Raw genomic sequence first — 26,815 nt, 5'->3', positions numbered from 1 at the left:
ACCAGCTCATAGAAGGTCTTGTATGTCCTTCTAAGGAGCATGGCTTTGCCCTGCAGGCAATGAGGGGACGCCGAGGATTTTATATAGAAAAGTAAAATGGGCTAACAGTCGTCTATGGTTTACTCTTCTCAGAGGCATTTAATTGCCCAGATCAGTGCAATGGGATTTGAGGGGAGTGTAATGTAAAGGGACAACTGTTCATTGTTCGTGTCTGTCCTGCTCCCCTCCTTCCTTCCATGAACCTTCTTTCTTGTTAGCACCCCTCACCCCAGCCTCAAAAATAGATTTGGAATATAGGCCTGGCTCATCTTCCTGGCCATGGTGATTGGTGTGGGGATAGATAATGTGACTCAGCTGGGCCAATCAGAAATCTTCCTGAGAATTTTCTGCCAGAGTAGAAAAGTCTGTAGTCTCTTTGCAGTGCCACCAAGCTCATGGATGAGTCTAGGCTTGCTGGCAGCCGCTTGCCTGCTGCGGAGAGTAAGTCAATTAGAGAGTAAAGGGCAGAGGCGACACTTGAAAGCAGAGCTAAATCCAGCTGTACCTGAAGGGAGCCCCATGGATTTTTTATTATGCGTAATTTAATTTTCAACTAAAACTTGGGTTTTAGTTTTATTTGCAACTAGAAGTAGGACTGAGGGATTTCCTGGATGCGAGACTTTCAGGGCCAAAACTGAGACAGTCCCAAGTAAACAGAAACAGTTGGCTATCCTAATACCAGGGGCAACCACAGAGGCTGGAGTCTAGATGGGACGTTTTCCAGTAGTTCAGTCAAGGGGTGATACATGCCTGAACTTGCAGTTGATGAGGAAAGTCAGGGGTGGATTTTAGAAATATTTGGGAAATGAAATAGGCAAGACTGGGTGATCAGATGTAAGGAATGAAGGGGAATTCTTGAATGACTCCCAGGATTCCAGCTGGGGCAATTTAACGATGATACTGATGTCAGTTAAAGTTTTGCAAGGGGAGATGGCTTTAGTCTTGGACACATTTTGTTTCAAGTCCTTGTGTGACTATCTGTTAAAAATGTCCAGTAGAATAGGTAAGTTGGATGCTTGGATAAAAGGTGGGCTGGATGTTTGGATTTGGGAATCCTCAGTGTATACTAACAGTGAGAGTGGATGAGCTCTCCAAGAAGAGAGCAGTGGGTCAAGGATAGAAACCTGGGACTGAGGGTGGGATTTTAGAAGGCAGACATAGGAAGAGGAGACAGAGGGGAAAAATGAGTCTGATGTCACAGAAGCTAGTGGGGCAGAATGGTGAGTTTACAGGAGAGAATAATTCCCACTGTTAGAGGGGTCCCTGAAGCAGAGATTGAAATGTTCCACTGAATTTCGAAATTAAGAGTTCACTGGCTGGGACTTCCCTGGTGGCACAGTGGTTGGGAAACTGCCTGCCAATGCAGAGGACATGGGTTCGATCCCTGGTCCGGGAGGATCCCACATGCTGTGGAGCAACTAAGCCCATGGGCCACAACTAGTGAGCCCGTGTGCCACAACTGCTGAAGTCCGTGCACCCTAGAGCCTGAGCACCACAACTACTGAGCCTGTGTGCTGCAACTACTGAAGCCCGTGCACCTAGAGCCCGAGCTCCGCAACAAGAGAAGCCACTGCAATGAGAAACCTGCGCACCACAACAAAGAGTAGCCCCTGCTCACCATAACTAGGGAAAGCCTGTGTGCAGCAACGAAGAGCCAACACAGCTCCCCTCCAAAAAAAAAAAAAAAAAAAAGAGTTCACTGGCCGTTTTATTGGATGACATCAGTTTCACTCTGTTGGTGTGAGTAAAGCCACACTGCAGTCGATTGAGAAGATGGGAGATGAGGAAGAGAAGACAGGGAAGGTGGACTACTCTTGGGACATTTTGATAAGAAAGGAGAAAAGAGGATAAGCGGCTTCAGGAATAGCTGGAGGACTTGCTGCTCACCTGTGAGACTGATGGAAGTTATTTGCTTGGGTGTGATGGAGACATTTGGATGTGGAAAGGTAGGAAGTTTTAAGAATTCAGGCCAAATGGCCCCAGCATGTTTTTGATGGGGAAGGCAGGATTATTTGCTTGATGGGAAGGAGATAAATAGGGGGGTTTGAGTAGGGTGTTAAAGGTTTGGAATGGAGGAGTTGAACAAGGACCAATAAAAGAATTATAAAATGCTGCTGGAGGCTCAGCAGAGGTTAGAAACACTACTGCCACTTTTTCTCCACTAGTTCATTCTCCTTCTTCACTCTGTCTTTAAGAAAACAAGGCTTATCATGTCAAGACCCTGCTTAAACCACTCTACCAACTCCCTCCCCTTGCCTTTTATAACCAGTAGAAACTCTTAGCCTTTGTTGACTTTACTCAAACTTCCTTCCCAGCCTCATCAACATTCTTCTCCCCATACTCCTGCCACAGAGATCTGTTATCTGATAACCCAGACTTCTTTAGAACCTAGCGTTTGTACACACTTTTTGTGCTGCTGAGAATAACCTTTCCCTATTCTTCACTAACAAACTCCTACTCATCCTTCAAGGCCCAACTGATACAGTGCCGCCTCTGTGAAACCTTTTTTGACTCATTTAGGCAGGGCGACTTCTTATAATAGCATTGATCACATTGCACAGTAATGCCCACCCCAATCCCCACCCTCACTATCTTGGGAGATCCTAGTCTTTTCTGGGTTTATCCTAGGACATACTTAGCTAGTAGGAGCTACCATATTCCCAGGAGGAGCTCAACAAATGAATGAATTCCTCTTTGTCCTGCTTCTAAAAATCAAATGCTGTGTTATTCACATTTAATGTCGAGTAGGGTATTTTTCTTTTTGTAGTTATAACTCATGAGACATTGTTGATACTTTGTTGAAGAACTTTGCTCATTTAATTCTATTAATTGCTTATATACAAAATACCTTTCTACAATTCATTTTTCCTTAAAAATTCTTTCCTTTCCTGATGATGAGTCAGTAGCTGAAGTATCAGGAAGTGATTTTTAAAATATCTTTTAAATATCTATAATTATACTCGGCAAACCCACATACCCTTCTCTGACCCCATACTCTAGACTTTGGTTCTTTTCCTCCTGATTTTCGATTCAAGGAGGAAAATGTAAAATGACTGGGGGTAAAGATGGCAAAAAAGTGACCCAAAGTGAATTGCTCTCCTCTCCCATATTTGTATAAGATTTAAAGCTAGAAGAAATGTTAACAATTACCTAGCCTAAATCCTTCTTTAAAAAATTCCTTTTTTTTTTTTTTCTGGAAACAGGAACAGGAGTCATAAAAGTCTTAAGGTTGCACAGCAAATTAGTGGCAGTCCAACTAGAACCCACATTTCCTGAGTCTAAGATGTTTTTTCTCTTACTTCATACTGACAACTCATGAAAAAATGCAGTTTTTTAAAAAAAGCATATCGAATGCACTTTTGGATCTCTGCGAAATTCCATTTTCTCATATGTAAAGTAGGGATAATAATAGTAGCGACCTCATGGGTTTGTTGTGAGAATTAAATGAATTAAGAGATGCAAAATGCTGAGAATAGTACCTGCCCATAGTAAGTGCCTGGAGTCTAGTATTGTTTATTTTTAAGGTCCAGTACATTAGGCTCTTGATTACTAAGGAACCAGTTTGCTCACTTTACATTACTTAAGTTTATTTAAATTAAAAAAAATTTTTTTGTTTATTGAGTTCACATGCAATATTATGTTTCAGGTGTACCACATAGTGATTCACAATTTTAAAGGTTATACTCCATTTATAGTTGTTATAAAATATGGCTATATTCTCTGTGCTGTACAATATATACTTGTAGCTAATTTTATACATAGTAGTTTGTACTTCTTAATTCCCTACTCCTATATTGCCCCTCCCCCTCAATCACTAGTTTGTTCTCTATATCTGTGAGTCTGTTTCATTTTTGTTATATTCACTAGTTTGACCCCTCATATAAGCGATATCATACAGTATTTGTTTTTCTCTAAATGCACTTAGCATAATACCCTCCAAATCCCATCCATGTTCTTGCAAATGGCAAAATTTCATTCTTTTTTATGGTTGAGTAGTATTCCATTGACTATATTTATATACCACATCTTCTTTATCCATTTGTCTGTTGATGGACACTAAGGTTAATTCCATATCTTGGCTATTGTAAATAATGCTGCTATGAACATTGGGGTGCGTGTATCTTTTCAAATTAGTATTTTTGTTCTTTTCAGATACACACCCAGGAGTGGAATTGCTGGGTCATATGGTAGTTTTATTTCTCACTTGATTGATTTTAAAATTCCCGAAGTTATTTTGCCTCCCTGCTGCCCCCCCCCCATTCAAACCATGCTACAGTTATGAAGACAGACTATGGGCTGTAGAATCTAGCTGACGCGGGTGTGTGGAATTAGGGTCTGTACTTCTTAGTTGTTGGATCCTGCATTACTCACTTGACTTCTCTGATCCTCAGTTCCTCATCTGTAGCATACAGTTAAATAAAGTCTACTTTCCTTTCAAGAGTTGTTGTGAGGCTTAAATGGGAGGATACATGTGGAGTGTCCAGCCCAGTGTCAGTGTTTGGTCCCTCCTTTCCCCAGGGCCTCACACAGATGTCTGTAAATATCGACAGATGTATGAGCTATATTGAAATGTACTTCATTGATGTCAGATCTACAAGGGTTTATCTACAATAAAGCAATTCTAATGCGTTGGCCATGGGAAAATGTCTCAAGGTTAAAAGTAGGAAGGATCTGCTGCACATGGACGATTCTCCAAAGGGATGCTTGTCTTCAGATATACTGTGAAGCTTCTTTACCATTTTTGCCACATCCAAGTACAAGCTGTGCTATTATATACCCACATTTTTGAAAATATAAATTGGCTTACTTTTTACTTAAATCTGTTTTAGAAGGGAACTTTATATCACAACTTGCTCAGTGAGTGACTGCTTTTCCCCTGCCCCCAGCATATCAACTTACAGATCCACAGGGTCTTTGTGATGTCACATGGTTAATGTCCTATGTCAGGACCAGATTTCAGGTCTTTTGTGGCTGGAGCTCTCTCTTCTATCACTAAGCTGTGTATGTGTGTGTGTGTGTGTGTGTGTGTGTGTGTGTGTGTGTGTGTGAAGATGGCATGATTGGATCTAGAGACCAGGAGTAGCAATTTGCACATAGATGTCTCAGCTGCAGATTTAACGTGCAGATTCGAGACCTTCCCATTATATATCTCGGCCAGTCCAATTACTTGCTTTCATTATTGAATAGATTACCTAGGAGGATTTACAGGGTATAAAAATGCTTTGTATGTAAAATTACTTCTCAATACACCTCAAACGTTAACTTCTGCTCCTTTGTGCTAAGCATTGCTCTCTCCATAGTTCTATTTTATAGCATCAGTTGTCTTCTACAGATTAATATATTAAGTCATATAGCATTTCAGGATACATTTATTTGGACTGCATTTTCTTCCAGTGCAGAGAAAATATTGGTTTCTTAAAAAATTAATCGTTGAGGTGAGGGTTCCTGAGACCAGCTGTATATATATGTTTGCCCAGGGCTGGCCTATAGTTAAATGGCCTTTAATAGATATGATTGACTCAGATAAGGAAACAGCAATGGGGGAAGCACCTGAAGGGAAACGTTATTTGCTGCTCACAGCGGCAAAGGGGTAAAGTAGCAAGCAGGGCCATGCTCTGAAAGCAAGCTATAGGCAATAGTCACGTCAGGTTGTGCAAAGATGGCTTAGAGCTGATGGCAGGACAGGTTCTACATAGTCAGAGCCGTGAGCCCAAAGTTTATAAATGTAGACATAGGGACTCAAAAGACTGTCCACCTAGCCCCAAGTAAGAAGGCTTATGGTGAATGTCCTTATGTATATGTGTAACATTGCCGATGAGAAGCTGGTCACAGCGCATGTCCTGGAGAGCTGGACCTGCATCTCCACATTTAGCTCCCACATTACCAGCAGGCTTGAGTTCTTTGTTCACACCATTAAGGTTGCATACCATTTCATCTGCCACGTTTACTTACTTAGTCTACCCATTTCAGCTTCACTGTCCTCCATCCCCTTATCCCTACCCAGGTCCCATCTACCACCCCCAAGCCCGTCTTCCATTGAAAGTCACAGGGACTTCTGGTAATTTGGTCTGAGCCAGTGAAAGTCCTGGTCAGTTGCTGCTGCCTGTTTTTCATGACCAACGTGTCTAAATTCTTCAGTCCTTTCCTAGGAAGGGCTGAGTGGCTGTCTATCTTTTGCCCCTACCCTTTGTAGTGTGTGTGTGCTGGTTTTCGGAAGCAGGGGGCAGCTCTTTAGCTTGCCCAGCCCATAACCTTGTTGGCTGCCTTCTCTCTGGCTTTCTGGATGACGTTGTCCCTCCCTTGATCTCTGTGGGAATCCCAGCTCTGGAGGAAGGGACTGGGCAGGAGGCAGGGTACCTTCAACAAACACTTGGTGAATATGAGTCTGCAAGTCTGATGACCTTTCCATTTGTTGTCTGTTTCTGTGGTCACAGCCGGGTCTCAGGATGGGAAAGAGCCTTCCACACATTGTGAATCACTACGCCACTCCTCCTTAACAACTTCCACTGCCTTCCGGCTGCTTGCAGGGTAAGTGGTATGGGAGATGCTCTGCACACTAGCTTTGAGCTCAATTTTCTCCTCCTCCTGTCATTCCCTCCCAAGACTTCATTCCAACACATACAGGGTTTCTTCGTCTCTCAAGACCTAGTTCAAACACCACCTCCCTTGGAAGCCTTCTCAGACTTTGCTGATATGGAGGTAGCCCTCCTTCCCCTGGGCTCTCACGGCACTGTGTGTTCACCTGAGTTCAGGCACTTTGCACACGGTACTATAATTATTAGTTTATATATTGGTTATTCCCACCCTTCCTTGCCCTAGACTGTGAGCTTCTCACGGGCTGGTGTGAGCCTTATTCATCTGAGTGTAATCAGAGCCTGAGTTCCATACCTGGCTCTCAGCAGGTGCTCAGAAAATGTTAACTGAATGAATGCAGGAAAAGGGGAAGAGAATTGGTCTTCTGTTAATTTATTGAGCAAAGTACAGTAGGAAGATTCAAGGAGGCACTGATCCAGTAAAGAGAGCAACAGTGCTTTAATGAAACTTCTTTCAAATCTGTGAACACGTTAGCTATCAAGTAAATGCTTTTATTCTTTCTGCAGAACAGATTTCCAAAGAATAATCACAATGTTTAGGTTAATAAGATGCTGGACAGATGAGTAGTCAAAGAATGTTATAAAACAACAATTCCATCAACTATATACCAAATGCAAATTTACTGAGACATCAAGAGAATGTATGTTTATAGTTACATGGCTATAAACAAGACATTATTACAGTAATCAAGTCCATAAAACTAGAAAAAAAGCCATATAACAAAAAGGCCTTTCATAAGCTATTAAATGAGCACACACAATAGACAAACCAATTCTATATTTGAAGCAGCATATAGCACCAACATGTTGGCAGGACCAGTAGAGGGGTAATAGGCTGCTGGATGGAACGGGGGGAATCTCCGCCATCATCTACTTCAAGCCCTGTTTTACAGATGGTGAAATGGAGGCCCAGAGAGATGGAGTGCCTTGTTCAAAGTCACACAACACAGGGACACAGGATTGGCTAGACAACGAATGATCCAGGCCACCCAGCTCTAGGTAAGTGTTCTATTTTAACATACAGATAATTCTACTTGATGATTCAATGTATTTTTTTTTCCTATTAACAGATCTACCATAAAAGGTCAATACAAGTCCTAACACACTCTGGTATTATGTTTATTGAGAAAGGACTGACATGTACTGTGATTTACTTCTTGGGACTATATAGCTGTTAAAATTCAGAGTAATCACTCAGATGACACTCTCTTAGGTGCAAACTGACTGAGAAGGAGGAATCTGAAGGGAAAGTTTGGCACATCCTGCACTACCTAAACTAACTACCTTATGCCTCAAAATTACTAAATTGTTGGTATAATTTTTTTTTCTGACAGTTGAAAGATTAGTAAAGCACAGAAGTAGTCCCAATAGAGAGAAAGCAAATCAGGTCTTTCCTTTAAAGGGTAAGCATGGCACTTTTCATTTTAATAATAAGGTCAAGAAATGTAAAAACCTGATTCTTATTTAGAAAAAAACCTACAGCTTGTGAACCACCTGGTATAGAAAGTGTTTCTCTAGTTAAAAAAAAGTGTTTCTGTAAAATACTTTGGAGTCATGAAATTCTGTCTAGCATATCTTGCCATGGTCCTGAGGCCTCAATTGGACAGATTTACGACGCACTAATGAAGATATAAGCATGGAAGAAGAGATCACTGTTAACAGAAGCAGCATTGCAGACAAAGTAGAGTGAACATATTTAAATAGCTTCATAGATATGAAGGCAAGGAGTTGCATGCACATAAGTGATTAGGTGTGTCATTATAGTGGTAGTTGGAAAAAATAACACACACTGGGCATTTGTCTGTCATTATCAAAAACCAGTTGCTGCCAAATAAACTGTGGCTTTACAAGTAGAATAAAGCCTGATAAATAAAAGTGACTTCTGCATATCATATATATGTATACATATATTATATTTTTCTCACATAGATGTCTAGTTATAAGTAAATCAACATTTAGCTACAATTTTTCTCCCCCTCGGGTCCAGCATCAAAGGATTTGATATCACTTTTCTTAAACATACCCTATACCTGGTTAGGAAGTTACATGATTTTCATACTCGTAGCCTTTATGATATCTGGCCAGCAAAAATAAAAATGAAATCTCCTGGGACCTCAAGTCCATTCCTTACCACTACAGGCATGTTAACAAATATACAGCAAACCATATTTGTTTTCTGTTATAGGTAAAAGAACATGTTTTAGTACTAAAGCATAAACTACGCTTGCTACCAAAAATGTGTACATAGCAGTATAATAAAAGTAATTTCACGAAAATATTTTGTAACAAGCGACATTATAAATATTTAAAGAAACATGGTAAAAATCAGAGTGAAAATAAGATTAGTGTTCTGAAACTATCAGTAGAAAAATATACTTATAAAAAAAGAATGTCTCATTAAGTGAAGCTGTAAATGTAAAGTTGTCTTATTAATGTACATTTCAAATATCACCTTTTGAAAGGAAAAACCGTTCTCTCTCCAACAGGTGCCTATAATTTACTTGGAAACTGGGCGTTTTGCAGAACTAAGCATAGATGACAAGAGGGTAACAGCGGTGGCGTGATTTCCACGTGGTCCTGGAAGAGTGAGGGCCGTTCACAATGCTGAATAGGCAGGTGACTTGGAGAAATACGGAATATATTTGAGCAGTTTGGAAACAGTACTGCATTTGTTCACCCACAATCAGCATAATGCTCAAAGCTCAGACATTAGATTTTAAAAGGGGCTTGCGCTACAGGGCAGGACTACAGAACTAGGGAAAACCATTGTAAATAATTCCTTCTTGGGGAGGGATCCTTTCTGAGAATATTTTAAATCGTTCATTAGTAGTTGTTTTTAATGAACTGAAGCTGAATTAAAATATCAAAGGTCTAATGTATGGTTTGGGCCCATAAATAAGCATTTTAAAAGACCCTCTCTTCCTCTTTGATAAAGTTAACATACCCTCTGGCCACAGGAGATGCCTTCTTTTGGCATTGCCACTGGAAATTCTAAGGATGTGTGGCAGGACCATCATGCCCAGAGGAAAATCAAGGAGCCCAACACCCAGCTGCTGGAACCGTGGGCCCAGGTAGCGAACCACTGGATCCTAGCCTCTCTCAGATGGTGTGAGGACAAGCTAGGGATGACGATGACGCTGCAGGTATTTGAAAAGAGCTTAAGTAAGTAAGTGTCTGATACCTTTACGTTCTTTCTGTATGTATGTTTCTTCCCCATCATGATCTGCCCACTTGGGGCTGGGAGGTGAACATTACCTCTGAGGACATGCTCTGGTGGCAGAGGAAAGATAGAGGGGAGGCAGAGAAAGTGAGCTAAATCACAAAGTTGGGCCAAGGAGAGCAGCTGTTTTTCACGCATTCCTGCTCTTCTCTTGGCCCGGCTCACGGCTGCTCTGTCTCGCTCCCCTCGTTAGAGTGGAAATTTCAGAGGTGTCTACCCCTGCTCCAGAGAACGTGAGCCCTGGGGCACAGCTGCCCAGGGTACTCCCCAAGGGCCTCCTCCCCTTTTCTAGACGCAGGATCACTGAAGCCCGAAAGCCCTTGGTGAATTAATAGTCTTATCATAAAAGGGCTTTTAGTTCAGTTTTTAAATTTTAATTGGCACAGTTTACTGTAGCCTAAGAGGTCAGCACGATTTCAAGAGGAGAGAGATGCCTTCATTACTCAATGACAATGAATGCAGTCTTCAGGGTGTTCTTTACTTTTTGTACAATAACTATGAGAAAAGAATTTAATTCTACCCACACACAGCTCAAGATAAAGGTATAACTTCTTCTGGAGTTGAACTGATGGTCTGGAGAGAGAGACATTTTAATAGGGAAATAAGCTTTGAGATGTGTATATACAAACACACATATATATATACACAAAACACTCCTCACCCACCTATACTGTACAGATTGGCATAACCCTACTAAGAATATACTATGAGAGAAAGGCTTTAGGACAAGTTATTCTTGGCATTTTAATCAAGACGAGTCCTTAGGTAATTTAGGTCTTAACTGGATCATTCACATATTTGTTTTTTTAAAAGGCCAGACCAACTTTCCTTCAGCAGTAACCCAATATGACACCAGAGTTAACGAATGGAAAACAAGATTGTTATTCTCTATTAATTCATTAAAGGGCATTTTAGAGAGAGGACAACTTGGAAAACAAAGACTTCAGAGTCCATGATTCCAAGTTACTTAAGAGCATTTTAGTTATTAGCAGTGGTTACCAAATAAGCCGAAGGTAAATCTTTTCAAGGAGCTGCTCATCGTTTGCTTTGTTGAGAAGAGGGGAGGAACCACTTCACTACTCCTCTATAAGATGATGCAGGTCTTTTTATCCTTGAAAGGGTTTTCTGAAGTTGGTATCCCCATCAGCAGAGGGTCATTCCTCGCATGTTCCTCGCAGTAGGACATGAGGTCCGCTGATGCCTTTGAAACCTGGTGCGCAGACAGACCAAAGGAAACAAAGAAAATATTTACAGGATACAACTAGAGATGATCATACTAAGTGACGTAAGTCAGACAGACACATACCTATGACATCACTTATATGTGGAATCTAAAACATGGCACAAATGAACCTATCTACAAAACGAACAGACTCGTAGACATAGAGAACAGACTGGTGGTTGTCAAGGCGGGGGGGAGGGAGAGGGATGGAGTGCGAGTTTGGGGTTGGCAGAAGTAAACTACTATATAGGTTGGATAAACAACAAGGTCCTACTGTATAGCATAGGGGACTATATTCAGTATCCTGTGATAAACCATAATGGAAAAGAATATATAAAAAAAGAATGTCTATATGTGTATAACTGAGTCACTTTGCTGTAGAGCAGAGATTGGCACAAAACTGTAAATCAACTATGCTTCAATAAAAAAAAATTTTTTTTAAATATTTACAAACTTGAAAGGTATTTGAATGCTAACCCACTGGGTGGAAGACTGTTGGAGAACAGGATAACCAAAGTATCACTCCCAGATTATCTGTTACTTAAAGAGGGAAAAGTTACTTCTAAATGGAGAAATCTGGCAGATAAGGCCTTCGTTAACCAAGTGATCAAACTGACATCAGATGTCTCTTGGAGTGAGTGCAGAAGACTTGCCACCAGCCAGCTAGTCTTTCTGCCCAAACTTTTAGCCTGAATTTGATCGTCAGCAAACAATCCCATCTAAAGTGAAGGCCATTCTGAAAAGTGAGTGGCCTGGAATCTTCGAAACTGGACTATGTGTTAGATACTATGAGCAGCTGATCTGAATGTAATCCCTGTACTGTGGTTACGCAGAAGAATGCCCTTATACTTAGGAGACAGATGGTGAAGTATTAGGGGCGATGCGTCACGATGTTTGCAAATAACTTGCAACAAATTTAAAGAAAAAATTATGTCAGTTTTGTGAGTGTGTGTGTGTGTGTGTGTGTGTGTGTAGAGACAGAGAAAACAAGTGGGTAAAATGCTAATAACTGGTGAATCTTGGTAAACAGTATATGGGTGTTTGTTACAACTCTTCCACAGGTTTGAAATTTCTCAAAATAAAAAGCTGGGGTGGGGAGGGGAACAAGAAAAGTGTCTGTGATTCAAAGGAAGGTTGTATCTTAGTTTCTATCCAATAACAAATCGATGAGAATGCAGAACAGAGTTAAAGAACCGAATTATGGGCTCGGAGCCAAAACTCAGAATGGAGCCAAATTCTAGTAGAGCTTCAAGATTTACTGGTAAAGACTGGACTTGGGGGAATAAAAAGAGGGACAAAGCCAGCACGGGAAGATGCAGTACCTTACTTCGGCATGAGTTAAAAATGGAAATACCACACCCTGTTCAGAAGTCTGAGTGGGAGACCCGTTAGAATAATCAGATAAGTGTCCTCAGGCCAGGGGCACAGGCAGCCTCCTGTTTTTTTTTTTTTTTTTTTTTTTTTTTTTTTGCGGTACGCGGGCCTCTCACTGTTGCGGCCTCTCCCGTTGCGGAGCACAGGCTCCGGACGCACAGGCTCAACGGTCATGGCTCACGGGCCCAGCCTCTCTGCGGCATGTGGGATCTTCCCGGACTGGGGCACGAACCCGTGTCCCCTGCATCGGCAGGCGGACTCTCAACCACTGCGCCACCAGGGAAGCCCTGTAGGCAAATTCTTAACCACTGCGCCACCAGGGAAGCTTTTTTTTTTTTTTTGTTGTTGTTGTTTGTTTTTTTTCAGCCTCCTGTTTTGAAGACAGGTGACTATCTCTAGGCCCAGAGGAATTTATCAGGTGACTGCTTCAGTATCTAGGAGACGGCCATTACTCACAACATTCCAAGGCACTCACCGCCTATCCCTCTCTGAGGGTCTGGGGGGAAAAGACGTCAAAGTCAGGTGACCCAACAAATGCCTTCTGGTTTCCTCCAGATCTCAACTAACGCTGGCGATACTTACCCTGGGTTGCAGACTGTGGTTGTCCAAGTCTGCACACACTGAAAAACCCACCTTCTCCTAAAAAGGACACCTGGGTGTTGACTTATGCAAGGCCACCTTGGCTGCACTGATAACTCTAGAACACTTCATACATTCCAGAGGGATGACGAGGGTGTTTACAAAGTCCACCTGGAAGCCCTGTCCCGAGGGAGAACACGGTGACAGAGGGGGCTCGACCATGTGCGCTCAGGGAAGGCAGGTCCTCAGGAAACCCTGTCACGGGCTTTAGGTTTTCCGTCCGCAGAGAGCCTCACACAGACACTTTGTATCGCCAGTGCTACGTTGAAATGAAAGTTAAGATTCGGAGGCTCTCAGCCGGCTGAGGGAACAGCCTGGCACCTGGCCCAATTACATGGCATCCACCTTCTCAGAAATGTGGCCCGGCCTTGGGAGGGCAGAGGGAGCCGGTCAGAAAACACGTCTGACCCACTCAAGGCTCTTACCTTTATTCTTTCGATGGAGGCTTCCATTCTCAACTGCTGCACGGTCCTTCTTGCCTGGGCGATGTTGTTGGTGCTGGCTGTCTTGGTCGACATCTTCGGTTACGGTTTCACCTGAAATCTGAAGAGAACTTTTCTGTCAAAGGTGAAGAACAGTCATCTTTAAGTTGCTGAGACCTTCATAATGCTTTGAGGGGAAAAGGATGCATTCCCGGTCACCACAGCCTCTTGGAGGCTGCTACCACAAAGCCCCTCCGCAATGGGAGTGGCGGCCTCAGTTTCTAAGCTTGTAATCCTTTTGAGCACCTTCATGAATCTTTCCTCTGCAGAAACCCAGTACTAGTAGTTTAATCCATGCGCCCCATATACAGCATAAAGTAGCATTTTCTAAGGGGAAACAAACACACACACACATCCGTGGTAGTTACCAGGCCTCCGGCCAACGCGGGCCATGCTCCATGCTCCACGTGCAGGTTAACATTACTGCCCTGTACGTTAACAGAAGGTTTGATTTCATTTCGTTTTGGCTCTCTTACCCAACTATTACACTGATACAAATCCTGGCAACAGAAAAGGGCAGAAGAGAGTGCTTCTGGAGAACTCTGCACAAAGGGTGCATTTTTAGGTGCTATCAAGATCTGCAGTCGTTTGGAGAAAGTTAGGCAGATAAGGAAGCCTTTATTGAGGAAAAAGTGGGAACCTTTCAGCTGAAAGACTCTCAATGACAGATCCACAGCAAAAGTCACACAGGATACAGCCTCAAGCCTGAAATATTTAATGGAATTACATCAGCACCTCCCGCCCCCCCCCCCCCCCCCCCCCCCCCCCGTTGACCTCTCTGGTTTCATCCTGGTGGCCAGGGCACTGGCTAATCCCACACCCCCATCACATGTTCGTGGGCCTGCCCTCTGCCTCTCTCTCCCAGTGAAAACAAAGGAAACATCCCGGACCTTGAGCTTCGACCAGTCTAGTTGCCCAATGGCATAGTCCAAGGGGAAGGCGGGCTGGGGAAAAGCACTGCCCGGTGCCCCTGCCATATGTGGCTAAGTTCTCTCTCGGCACGGTGGCGGAAGACATCGCAGAGCTGGCAGCCCTGGCAGTTTTATGAGTCAGAGCAGGTGGACAGTAGGTGTGCCTCGCCGGCGCCAGGCAAGGACTCAGCAACGTCTGAGGGCACCGTGGCACCAGCAGCAAACGCAGGCTGACTCAACCTTCTGGAGGGGCCGCGGGTGCACGAGGCATATCTGACATAAAGGCTTACGTTAGACAAGGCTGCCGAAAACAGCCACCCACGGCGCCTGCGGTGTGCACGGAGTTCTACTGCACTCAGAATGCTGAGTTCAAGGACTCGGGTAGGGCTTGTACCTTCTAAGTCAGAGGCAGCTTTGGATCAAATGCCCAAATAAAACTGTGCTTTTAACTGCGTGCGGAACTTTGAAGTCCAGCCTAATCAGCAAGCTTCATGTTCCTGGTTTGGACCCTACCTCTTCCAGTTACTGAACCTCTATGAGCCCATGTTTTCTCATTTGTCATATAGGGATACTACTGTTTTTGAGGATTCAATTCACTGGTGCACATGCAGTGTTTTGCATAGGACCAAGGCACTCCATACACAGCAGCTGCTATTGAATTTATCCTTGGGGGTCACACCCAGCACAATGAATGGGAATCCTCTGTGTACCTACCTGCCTCCACCTGGTCAATGGGCCTCCAGGCGTCTTGACCGACGGGTCTGGGTGGGCTGTGGGCATGGGCCCCAGGCAATTCTGCTGCACTCTGGTGTCAGGGCAGAATAGAATGGCTGGAAACAGCCCTCTGAGGATTCCCCTAGCATAAGGGAGCCCAAGCCCTGCAGGAAACTGGGAGGAGTCGTAGTGTGTGGCAGGGCACGCTGGCCTTGCCTTGGGCGACCCGGTTACAACACACTTCCAGACAAGCTGCCTCCTCCTCAGATTCCACACTCATCCTGCCCCACCCAAAGGAGAGGCTGAGGGTCTCCTCCCGGTGACTTTGCACACACCCAGCGGTCTGGCCCAGCCCTTCTGCGCTCCCAGCAAGCACCTGTTAACAGAGCCTTTGAAATGGGTCTAAGGCAGCAGGCAGCCTTTCTGCAAACAGTTTGAAGTGCCCTGATTCACAGCGCGCTGGTCCTCGTCTTGTTCCCTGTAGCATGTTAAACTGGGCTCCCCTGCCAGCTGGTGCCGGTTCTGAGGATTGGCCCCCAGCCTTCAGAATGCGAACGTGACACCCTTTCTGAGTGGCCTGTGGTTTCCAGGCTGCACCCTTAGGACTTTCTAAATGTCCCCCTTGCAGGAAAATAACGCCAAGCAGTCTCTTCTTCTCAACCTCTAGGGCATAAAGTTTCCAAGGCCTGAGCAAGTTTTCCTGTAACTGCAGAACATTTCACACACGTATCAGGACTGGGTCAGCCATGGCTCCTCCCACCCACACAGCTGTAAGGAAATAGACCACAATTTGGCTTTAGTTATAAAATGCTTGGGTAGGTCCTCCTAAAATTGGTGAGAAACTTTGCATCTGGTACACGGACGACTTACTTCCTGACTGTATTATAGTCACGATTATAAACAGCCAGCGGTTCACAGTTCATGCTTGCCAGCTTGGGGCTCTTACAGCTTTCCCCACTTCTGACATCTGTGTTCTGACCTGCTCCTTCACAGAGAGCCCCCTCCCTATCCCTCAGATAGCTTCCCGCTCCCTTCTGCCGGGGATCCCTCTAGAAAAAGTTGTACACTGGGCCACTGGTAAAGAACGTAATTTCTTGGGCTTCCCTGGTGGCGCAGTGGTTGAGAATCTGCCTGCCGATGCAGGGGACACGGGTTCGAGCCCTGGTCTGGGAAGATCCCACATGCCGCGGAGCAACTGGGCCCGTGAGCCACAACTACTGAGCCTGTGCGTCTGGAGCCTGTGCTCCCCAACCAGAGAAATCGCGATAGTGAGAGGCCCACGCACCGCGATGAAGAGTGGCCCCCACTTGCCACAACTGGAGAAGGCCCTCGTGCAGAAACGAAGACCCAACACAGCAAAAATAAATAAATTAATTAATTAAAAGAAAACAACTTATGATAACACGCGTCCAATGGAGAAGTCAAATCAAAATCATGTCGTTTTAACTTAAGGAACCTCTTCAAGGAACTCGGTGGGCTGAGCTGCCTCACGTGTACGAAAGCAGGGTCACGGCTGCTTGACGTCTGAGCGGTGGGTGGTGTTTACAGGAGCAGGAGGTCTTGCTGAGGACGTCCTCCCCACTTGCAGCTGCTCTGCATTGCCTCAACAGCTGGGCTGGGGCAGAACCAGACCGAGAGGCTGGGACACAAACATCTCTGAGCCTCTCTGCACCCTCAGAGGGTGTCTTTGGTCTTCCCTCAATGCACGGATGTCTGGCTGTTTGTTTGTACTACTACTTGGATAAAAAACTTGCGTTATTCTTACTCCAAAAATAGCTTCCAAGACAAACAGCGCCCGATGTATAGGACCTTAGAGCACACACATACTTTCATCTGCATTCGTCTGTGAAGCCTCACTCTCAGCCTGAAAGGTAAATTACTCTTTCATCCTTGTTTTATAGATGAGGCAACCAAAATTAGAAAAACTTGCTCCAAGTTAATCCAGCTCAGAGCCTTGAACTAGCTTTTAAGCCTCTCCACCCCAGAAGCCACACTTCCTATTGTATCAAGGAAAGGATGCAATTCCAATTAATTTGATCTGCAAACACTCTGAACATCACTGAACAGTCTACAATGTGGTTCTCATCAAGGGCGACCTTGACACTCCATGACCTGGAGTTGTGGCCTTGCTGATGGCTTCACGTTTGTGCAACACCCCTTCTGGTGCAGAAGGCCTCTGCTTGTCTGTCTAGTGCCCTGGAAGACAGGTCTCCCCTCTCATATCCATAAGCTAAGTGAGAATGTTCTCGCTGTGGCTATTAGGCAAGGACTGAGGTCGACTTCTGGAGTCACTGGATAACCCACCCAGAAGGGCCCAGGCCTGTGCCTGCCTGTGCAGACACCCAGGTTTGATAAAACTCTGGCTATTGCGTCCGCAGCCTTGTTTCCACTTTTACATGTGGCTGAGAGATTTGAATAAACATAAGTAGTATTTAGCTATTCAAATACTTTGCATTGGTTTTAATGCTATTATTCATCTGAATTCTCAGTTTCCTAGAAATTCCTAGGAACAAGATGTCACTTTAGGGAAATGTGGGCATTTTAATCTTTGTCTAGTGGGGCCTGAAGCAGGGAGAGGAGGGTGGGGATGGAAAGTGTGTCACAGAGCACACTCTGCGGGGAAGGCACCAGGAAGCCCCAGGATCTGAATCACAAGTCATCATGGCCCGGCCAGTAACTGAATCACTGGAGTGACGCCAACTTTCTGAGCAAACACACCCCTTGTGGCTGTAATGAAAGAGCAGACTGCAAAAAAAAAAAAAAAGCCAGCAGGCTACCACTTACCCTCTGATCCTGCCTTCAACCATCAATGTCCTACCCCAGCTCTCTGCCAAAGGGGACAGCAGTCTGTCTCACAGGCTTGTTGGAAAGACAAACCGGAGCGCCTGGCACTGGTGCACCCGGTACACACAGACATGTAACCAGTGCTGGGCCCCCAGGCTGGTTAATACTGAAAACCACGTGTTCAGTGGGAAACAAGGGAAAAATTCAGACAGTAAAAGAAGAGTTTCAAGGTAATGTGATCAGGTAGCAACATCTACTGATAGGGTCTTGGCAGGAGTTCAGGGAGTGGACAGTCAGGCCCCTAAGAACCGGTTTTCTATTCTCATGAACACTTCTTATTTTCTATCAGAGCCTGCAGGCTGAATGCAGACTGCAGATGTGTTTGGCTGGGTCCCACAGAGGGTTAACTAAATTGTGTGTGTGTGTGTGTGGATGGAGGGAGGGAGGGAGAGAGGGAGGGAGAGAGGGAGAGAGGGGGAGGGGGGGAGAGAGGGAGAGAGGGAGAGAGGGAGAGAGGGAGAGAGAGAGAGAGAGAGAGAGAGAGAGAGAGAGAGAGAGAGAGAGAATGTGTGTGTGTTTTAATTGTCAACACTTGAAAAATGAAGAGATTTCACCTTAAAAAGAAAAATTTCTGGAAAAATCAGAAAATCTTACACAAGTGGGCTGGATCTGAGCAGAGGCACACCTGCCAGGCCCTCTATTTGAAATTGTGGCACAGCCTTTACACTGTGCCTCGGATATTTAGTTCCTGGGACATGCTCAAGGATTAGGCCAGGGGACTTGGACTCATCCCTGCCCCTGCCCCTTCTTACCTTTGGCGCCCTGGGCGGGACCTGTAGCCTATCTAAGCCTCAACTTCCTCATGGGAAAAATGGGGATAATAATACTTTTCTATCTCAAAGGACTGTTAAGGCATCAGATAAAATAAGCATGTGAGTGTAGTAAACACAGAGGACACGCCTGCGGAGCACTTGGTAGCTGCATCCGCTGATCACAGCCCGTGGGAAGCCCTCTGAGCACCCGCAGGCCCTGACGTGTTCCCCCCTCCTGGAGTGGGAAAGTAAACTACCTCTCCCAGTGTTATCAGCTGAGTTGTATCGCCCCAGAATTCACAAGGTGTAGTCCTAACCCCCACCCCAAACAAAGCTCGCAGGCAATGAGGTCAAGGGTAGTTGAACCTGTGACTGGCTGGCTGCATGTGCTGCCCTGCTCCTGTCCAGTTCCGAGAACACAGAGCGCAAGGAACAAGTTGCTGGCCTAGGGGGGATGGAAAATAAGACGGACAGATGAGGGAGGGCTGCATAGAACGGTGGAAGACGTGCTTTGCGGTGGGGAAGAGACAGCGAAGTGACAGTGATGTTCCTTTCTAAGAGAAGTATGTGTGGGCTCAGAATCAGCAGTGAAAAAGAAAGAGAACAATTCTCTCTCAAAACCTCAACAGAGCACTTCCTCTAAAAGCAGATGCTTTTAAACTTGCTAATAACCCTTTGAAGTCTTTGTCTGGTATCTTTGATTAGTAGATTTTACCTGACATCCAGGGCACATGTCACTGAATAATGATGATGGTGATGAAGATGTTATTGCTATCGTTATGATGATAAAATTCAAAAAACCACCACCGCTTACTGAGTACTTAGTATGTGCCAGGTAAGTAAATTCCAAGAATCATTTCATTTAATCTTCTTAGAGATGAATTCTTTTATCATTTCTGCTTTATAGATGAAGCACAGAGAGGTTAAAAGATCTTGCCGAAGATCACGCTGATTTACGTAGCAGAGCTGGGACTCAGGGCCACCTGACTCTCAAGGTCATCCTCTCCATCGCCACTCTCTACTGCAGGCCTCTGAACATCAAAGACACAAGGAAGGAATCGGGAGAAAGCAAGGCCAAACGTCAGCCAGAAGCACTGGACAAAGAAGACAAGGCCTCCCTTTAGGGCCTGTTGCTCCTTCAGATAGGTGGTTTCCATAGCAATGACGGCAGAAGTGGGGAGTTCAATGGCCTTGAGAGAAGATCTAAGCGAAGGAGAGCTGGTTGCTCTTATTTAAAAGAAGGACTGCCCCAGATTCCAGGTAGGACTACTGCTAAAGATGCAGGATGGTCCCATCATCCTCCTGTGCCCTAGAGAAGCTGGCAGGGAGCCATGAGAATGAGGCAATCCTGGGTAATAAATCCAGAGGAGAGAGCTGCACAGCCTGAGCAGCTGGTTCCTAACTTAACTGTGTATCTAGAACACCTGGGGCATTTGTTAAAGAAAATCTGATTCATTATATCTGATGCAGAGCCCAAGAATCTGTATTTACAAGCTTTCTAAAGGATTCCGATACAGGTCCTCCTGAGAAATACCAGTGATGATTATTAGAGTCTCTGCCTCTTGGTTCGACCCATGTTTATTTCTGCCTGGGTCTTAGAACAGGTCAGTTTAAAAGAATGCCACTTCCTACCTATGCTTAACTTTTCAAAGCTCTGGACAAGTCCTGGAAAATTCTAACTCCTTCTAATGACCTTAACCTACAGGATTAACCCTCCTTCAGTTTGAAACAGTTCTTAGCATTTAACATCCTTTGTAACTCAAGTCTAAATTTGTTTTCCTTAACAGCTACTTCCTTTTGGAAAGTGCCTCCTCCCTGGTTTCCGAGACGCCAGACCATCATGTTCTTGCCTGTCTAACGCTCTTCCTTTCTACAGCTCTTGTTCCTTCTTCTGAGTTTGGTTTTCTCAGGGGCCCAGTCCTGGAGGGCTGGTGTAACAGAGCGAACAAGAGCCTTTAGAGTCAGATAAATTCGAATCCTGGCTCATCACGGACTACCCCACGTTGTTTCACTTCTCTGACCTTCAGTTCCCTCATCTGTAAAATGGGAAGGGATAATAATAGTACCTACCTAACAGGGTTGTACCAGGAGGATATGAGAGAACATACGTAAATTACTCAGCACCTGCCTGACCTGCAGTGGCCTCAGTGACGGCAGATGCCTTACCCATTAAGGACTTTAGCTAAGACCAACACATTTCTTGTGCACACAGCCCTGACTCTTTACCTTAATTCCAATGTCTAAATAAAAAAGCCTATTTCAATTTACACCCGAATGCTGCACAGCTGCTTCAAACACAACACACCTAAACCCCGATGCAACACAGCCGCCTGCCCCCAATCTTTCTCATGTCCCTTTCTCAATGAGTGACACCACCGTTGTCCTGATCACGAGGCATCCTTTTGCATTAGCCCTCCTTCCAATTCCTAAAACCAAGCTTTGTCCAACAGAAATGTGAGCCACGTATGTGAGGTTAAATTTTCTAGTAGCCACATGAAAAAAAATTAAAAAGTGAAATTGATATATTTTATTTAGCCCAATATGACCAAAATTAAAACGTAAATCAATGTTAAAAAAATCGAGATATTTTATTCTAAATCTTTGAAGCTCAGCGTGCGTTTTGCACTTACGGCACATCTCGATTTGGATGAGCCACATTTCAAGTGCGCAGCAGTCACAGCGGCCTTTACTGAACAGCGTAACCTTAGACTCTGGCACTTTCTAAATTCTTTTGATTCCGACACTGACAAACCCCGCATTGAAATCTCTCCCCATTTTCCGGTCTTGGCTCCCAGCACCTCAAGTGAGGGCTATTGCAACAGCCTCATAACCACTTATGTCCCTTATTTTCCTCCAGTCTAATCTATCCTGACCAGCATATGCTCAGATAAAGTACCATTTTCAGTTTATTTCTCTCTGGCTCAAAAAAGTTCCAGGGATTCGCCAGGAACTCCAGAAAAAGTCCAAAGGGCTCAGTTTTGCAGTCAAGATCCTCCCTAGTATTTTGGCCCCATAATAAAAATCCTAATCATAAAAGCAGCTTATTGCTACACAGAGCTTACACCAGACACCAGCCTATACGCCAATCACTGTCAATACGTTATCCTACTGCATCCTCACAATCACCCTGTGAGAAATTCTATGTATTTTCACCCCCATTTTATAAATGAAGAAACTGAGGCACAGAGGGGTTAAATATGTACCTAGCGTCAAACAGCTAGCAAGCTGCTTGGCTGGGATTTGAGCCCAGGCAGTCTGACTCCAGGGGCCCAGCTGGAACCTCACCTGCTGTATACTGCTGTAGCCTCAGGGGGCTGTCACCCCATCCTCTGGCTTTGTGGGCTGCGTTTTCAAGTTCCATCTGCAAATCTCCACCCAAGTTCTCCGCCTGCTTCTCCTGGCCAATTTAAATTCTCTCTTCCTTTAGGCTAGTTCACATTTTTAACTCTTCCAGGAAGGGCTCCCTAACTATCAATACTTTTGCTTACAGTGACTAATTCCCCTTACGAATTCTTGCTATATGCTTGAAGCTCAGGGGTTTCAAGGACCCCTAAGGGATGGCCCATGCATGAGATGGAGAGGCAGGGGGAGATGTGAAGGAAGCCCCTAAAACTGCATGTAAAATTCGGTTGTGCGCCTATGTTTATTTTTTCTGAAGTGAGGATTTATAGCTATCATCAAGCTCTCAAAAAGGGTCTGCAACACCATTTATTTATTTCAATGCTTAACTGTATGTTATTTAATGCTTATTGTTATGTAACTGACGTTGTGTGTGAAAATCGTCTTCCCACTAAACTGTGGGAAGTTTAGCTCAATAATAATAGTATAGCAAGTACAGTTATTCATTACTTACTATGTGCCAGCTACTATGTCAAGTACTCTCTAAAGAGAATACTTCACTTAATACTGCCTGCAACTGTAAGAGGTCACATTTATTATACCTATTGGGACTGAAGCTCAGGAAGGTTAAATCATTTGCCAAGATCAGACAGCTAGAAAGTGGTAGAAACAGGATTTGAACCCAGAACTCTCCTACTTCAAAGCCACGCCCTTAACCAGGCAGGTGCGTTATCCATGCCATCTTCTCTCTCGTAGTGACTAATGCAGAGAATGGGGCCTCAATAAATACCTGGGTTAGGTTAAGACACTCAATATAGCAACCAATACAACACATCAGCCAGTGTGAACCTATTACCCTTAGTTGTGTTATTGTGTACAGTGTTTGTCTTCTTAGAAACAGGATACACCTTGCTGCTCCTTCCCCCATGTACCCTGCAGAAGACTGCCTGTTCCAAGCCAAAGGTTACCCTTCACAGCTCTGAAGAGCTGGGCTGGAGTCCCTGGGACTCCAATGCACCTGATCAGGGCCAGTTTCTGGGACTGTGAACATTCACCTCCAGCGTGGGCTGGCCACTTGCGTGGTGCCCAGGCTCTGAGGGCAATGCTGCTCTGCACCCCCATACTGTGCCCCAAACAGGTTCACAGCCAGTGGAGGCGGGCCGAGGGAGCAGCTCTCTGACGTGCACTGCAGAGGTGCAGGGTCCAGCTCCCCCCACCGTGTATGCCGAGCTAGGGTCCAGCCATGCAGAGGCACGTGTTTACCATCAAGACTGCGAGTGACTTTTACAAACAAGTTTTACTCTCTACCTAGCATAGTGAGACTGGCTGAGAAATGATTTGCTCTTATCTGCGTGGCTGGCTGAGGACAGCTGCATGTCCCATTTGTTTATTCATGAATGAATAAATAAATGAATGGATGAATTCCACAACTATTTAATACTGAAGACAAAGGCTGACACTAACAGAGTGCTTTTCCTGTGCCAGGCACTGTGTTCAGGGCTTTATGTAAAGTTATCTTACTTACTCTTTACAGCACCTCTGAAAAAGAAATTACTATTATTTCATTAACTAGTTTTGAAAAGAATATATGTGCATAGTCAAAATTTTAAACAGTCGAAAGGCGTAGGCAACAAAAAATAGCTGTCCTTCTAGTCTAGACTTCCCAAGGTAATCACTGTTACCAGTTTCTCGTGTTTCCTTCTGAAGACATCACACGCATACACAAACGTGATTACCCACATACCTGTTCCAAAAAATACAGACGGGAGCATCTCATGCATTGCTCTGTACCCTGTTTTTTTATTTTAACTATATATTTGGGGGTTATGGTGAAGGTGGTGTTATTAGCCCATCTTCCAGATGAGGAAACTGAAGCTCTCCAGGGCTGAAATCAACCCTGGTGTTCCTAGCCATCACTACACACATCACATCTGTCTGCAGGTTCTACAGGAGAAGCTTGCTGGGGCTGGAGAGAGGAAGTGGGAATGATCAGAGAAGCGGAAGACTGAATTCCTGCCTTCAAAGGGCTCACTGCTTTGGGGAGCAAACGATGCTATATGACGTGAGGAAGCCCCCTCCTCCCCATCAGCCTTCCTGAGGGATCTGCCTTGCACCCCCTCTACCTCCCCTAGCAGGGCTGGATGCTGTCTGCAATGAGATCCCTTACCCGGGCTGTTCTCCCCAACACAGCCATTCCACCCTCATTCCTGGTGGGCTGACAAAGCAGCAGAACAGAGATATTTAGGATTCTGGTCATAAAGGCCTAGCATCTCCCTGACTTTGAGCAGAGGACGTGCTTTCTAATCCTGCTAAGCAGAGAGGAGCTCACCTACGTGCCCAGAGCGAATTAAGACAAACAACCGAACACCTAACGGGAGAGCTGAAAGTGAGGCAACAGGTAAACGCCGTTACATCCATTTTCGATTAAGAAGCAACTAAGTAGTCATTCTCCTGCTTTGAACAGCACAGCTGCTTGAAGGCGTAGGAGTTGGGGGGGGGGGGTTGAGAGAGAGAAAGGCTGAGAAGGACTGAGCCGTGTGTGTGCAGCACACTGACATTTACAGTCACCAGCTGGGCTGGGCATGGCCGACAAACAATGAATGTGGGCTGTTACACTGGTGATTAAGGGGCTTGTGACTCCAACAAGATGGACTAAGCCCTGAATATGAATAAGGAATATCAGTGGGCCCATAAGGCAGGCCAAGCGCAAGCATTAGGAGCTTAGAGAAGACAGAGTCAGTGAGGGCTTGAGCAAGCACACGTGCACGAAGGATACAGTTCTTAAATGGATCAGTCCCTTAAGGATACGAACTGGATAGGTGGTGGCAAAGGATTGGGGAGAATTTAGAACGGTTATTGAGGGGAGCAGTAGAGAGTGGATGAAAGCTGATTCTGTTATGTGAAAATGGGAGCCACTGAAGGTTTCTGACCAGAATGACAGGCATAGGAAGTGTTATCAGAAAAACAACCCAAAAACCTCTTGTAGGATGGAATAGAAGTGGGGGACAGAGAGAGACAAGTAGAGTATTTCCATGGAAGGTCTAGAGGGCAGGCAATACGGTATAGGTCATTTTTTTTTTTTTTTTTTTGGCGGTACGCGGGCCTCTCACTGTTGTGGCCTCTCCCGTTGCGGAGCACAGGCTCCGGACGCACAGGCTCAGCGGCCATGGCTCACGGGCCCAGCCGCTCCGCGGCATGTGGGATCTTCTCGGACCGGGGCACGAACCCGTGTCCCCTGCATCGGCAGGCGTACTCTCAAACACTGCGCCACCAGGGAAGCCTGGTATAGGTCATATTTACGATCAGATGGAACTGGGTTCAAATCTGGGCTGTGCCACTTCGTGTGTATGTGGAATGAGTCACTTAGCCTCACTGAACCCCGAGGCGCTCTATCTGTAAAATGAGGTAACAAGAGTGCCTACCTCATAGGACTGTAATGATTTAATGGGATCATATAGAAAAGAGCCCGGCACACGGAAACCACTCAATGTTATCTATCAGCATCATTACTGCCATTAGGAGTTAGAGCATAAGGTTTCAAACATATGGAGGCAATTGGAATGTAAAGAAAAAGCTGGATGCAAGAGATAGGAAATGTAAGAATGAACAAGACTTCTTTCTTTGGGCTGGATGGGGATCAACAGCCCGGAAATGGTGGCTGAGCGCTAGACTTTGGAGGGAGAGCATGAAGAAAAGAGCAGGGCGCACCCTTGGGCCTTCCCCGTGTGTCGGGGGACAATAACGGCAGCTTCAAAGGAGCAGAGAAGGGGCAGGGCGACACCATCACAAAAGCTAGGGGAAGAGAGGCAGGAAGGGCACGTTAATGCTGTGTAAATATGTTTAGTCAGTTAGTTATAAATATGTTTACTTAAAATATATCCAAATAACACACTGGAATAGTCCACAATGTAGCTATAGATAGGTGGTGAGAATTTTAGGGAATTTTCAGTGTTTTTATGCACTCCTGCAGTGGTTACGTTTTTATTTTTTTGCTCTTAATAGCTAATACTTGTACAGCACTTACACTTGCCAAGCATTGTTCTAAGAGCTTTACAGATATTAACTTACTTCATCCTCAAAACAACACTATGAGGTTGTTACTATTGTTTTTCCCAGTTTAGGATTAAAGGAACTGAGGGAGGCAGACGCTTAGAACACAGCCAAGGTCAGAGCAAAGGTAAGTGCAGGAGCCAGCGCTGCGATCCCGGCAGCCTGGCTCCAGAGTCTGTACTCTCAACCACAAGTGATGCTTTTATGATTAAAAAAAAAAAAAAATCCCAGTAATTGTTATTCACAAAACCAGGAGGCGGGGCAGTTATTAGTCACTTTACAGGGATAAAGGAAGGAGAGAGCAAGCATAGCTCATGGAACTTGGTGATGGGGGGGCCCCTGAGTGAGTGGTTTCCACCGTGTGAAGGGAAGGGAGGTCGAAGGATAAGGGACCAAGAGAGAAGCACTGATTCAGGAATGGTGAGCGCAGGGGAATATGAGAGGAACGTGGCTGAAAGCCTTCTAATAGGCGAGGAAAAAGGGAAACCAACTACTGACTCACCAACAACATGGGCAAATCCCTTAGGCATCATGCTGAGCGAAGGACGCCAGTCACAGAAGAGTGCATACTGATTCCATTTTCTTACAGTTCAAGGCAAAACTAATCTATGGTGCCAAACGAGAAGGGTAGTGAGA

The 26,815-nt window shown here is 44.9% G+C and overlaps 1 protein-coding gene and 1 long non-coding RNA gene across 16 annotated transcripts in view; one reads left to right on the top strand and one right to left on the bottom strand.

The window, feature by feature from the left end:
• The first annotated feature begins 438 nt into the window (after nt 1-438).
• On the top strand, nt 439-7,660 carry LOC141275867 (uncharacterized). Its single transcript, XR_012324367.1, has 2 exons — nt 439-1,985; nt 6,474-7,660. It is a non-coding gene; the product is annotated as an uncharacterized lncRNA (long non-coding RNA).
• Nucleotides 7,053-26,815, bottom strand: part of GNG12 (G protein subunit gamma 12) — a 125,201-nt gene continuing 105,438 nt past the window's right edge. For 11 of the 15 annotated variants that reach the window (XM_073788540.1, XM_073788532.1, XM_033865175.2 and 8 more), the window contains 2 exons: nt 13,513-13,630; nt 7,053-11,062 (listed from right to left, as the gene is read on the bottom strand). In XM_073788540.1, the coding sequence (XP_073644641.1) occupies nt 10,937-11,062; nt 13,513-13,605 (219 nt within the window). In that variant the 5' untranslated portion in view covers nt 13,606-13,630 and the 3' untranslated portion in view covers nt 7,053-10,936. The remainder of the gene's footprint in view (nt 11,063-13,512; nt 13,631-26,815) is intronic. The other 4 variants (XR_012324363.1, XR_012324361.1, XR_012324365.1 and 1 more) reach the window with 1 other exon arrangement.

The sequence above is a fragment of the Tursiops truncatus genome, chromosome 1, assembly GCF_011762595.2.
Source record: "Tursiops truncatus isolate mTurTru1 chromosome 1, mTurTru1.mat.Y, whole genome shotgun sequence".
NCBI lineage: Eukaryota > Metazoa > Chordata > Mammalia > Artiodactyla > Delphinidae > Tursiops > Tursiops truncatus.
Note: the sequence above shows the minus strand (reverse complement) of the source record. Positions and strands in the feature narration are given on the sequence as shown.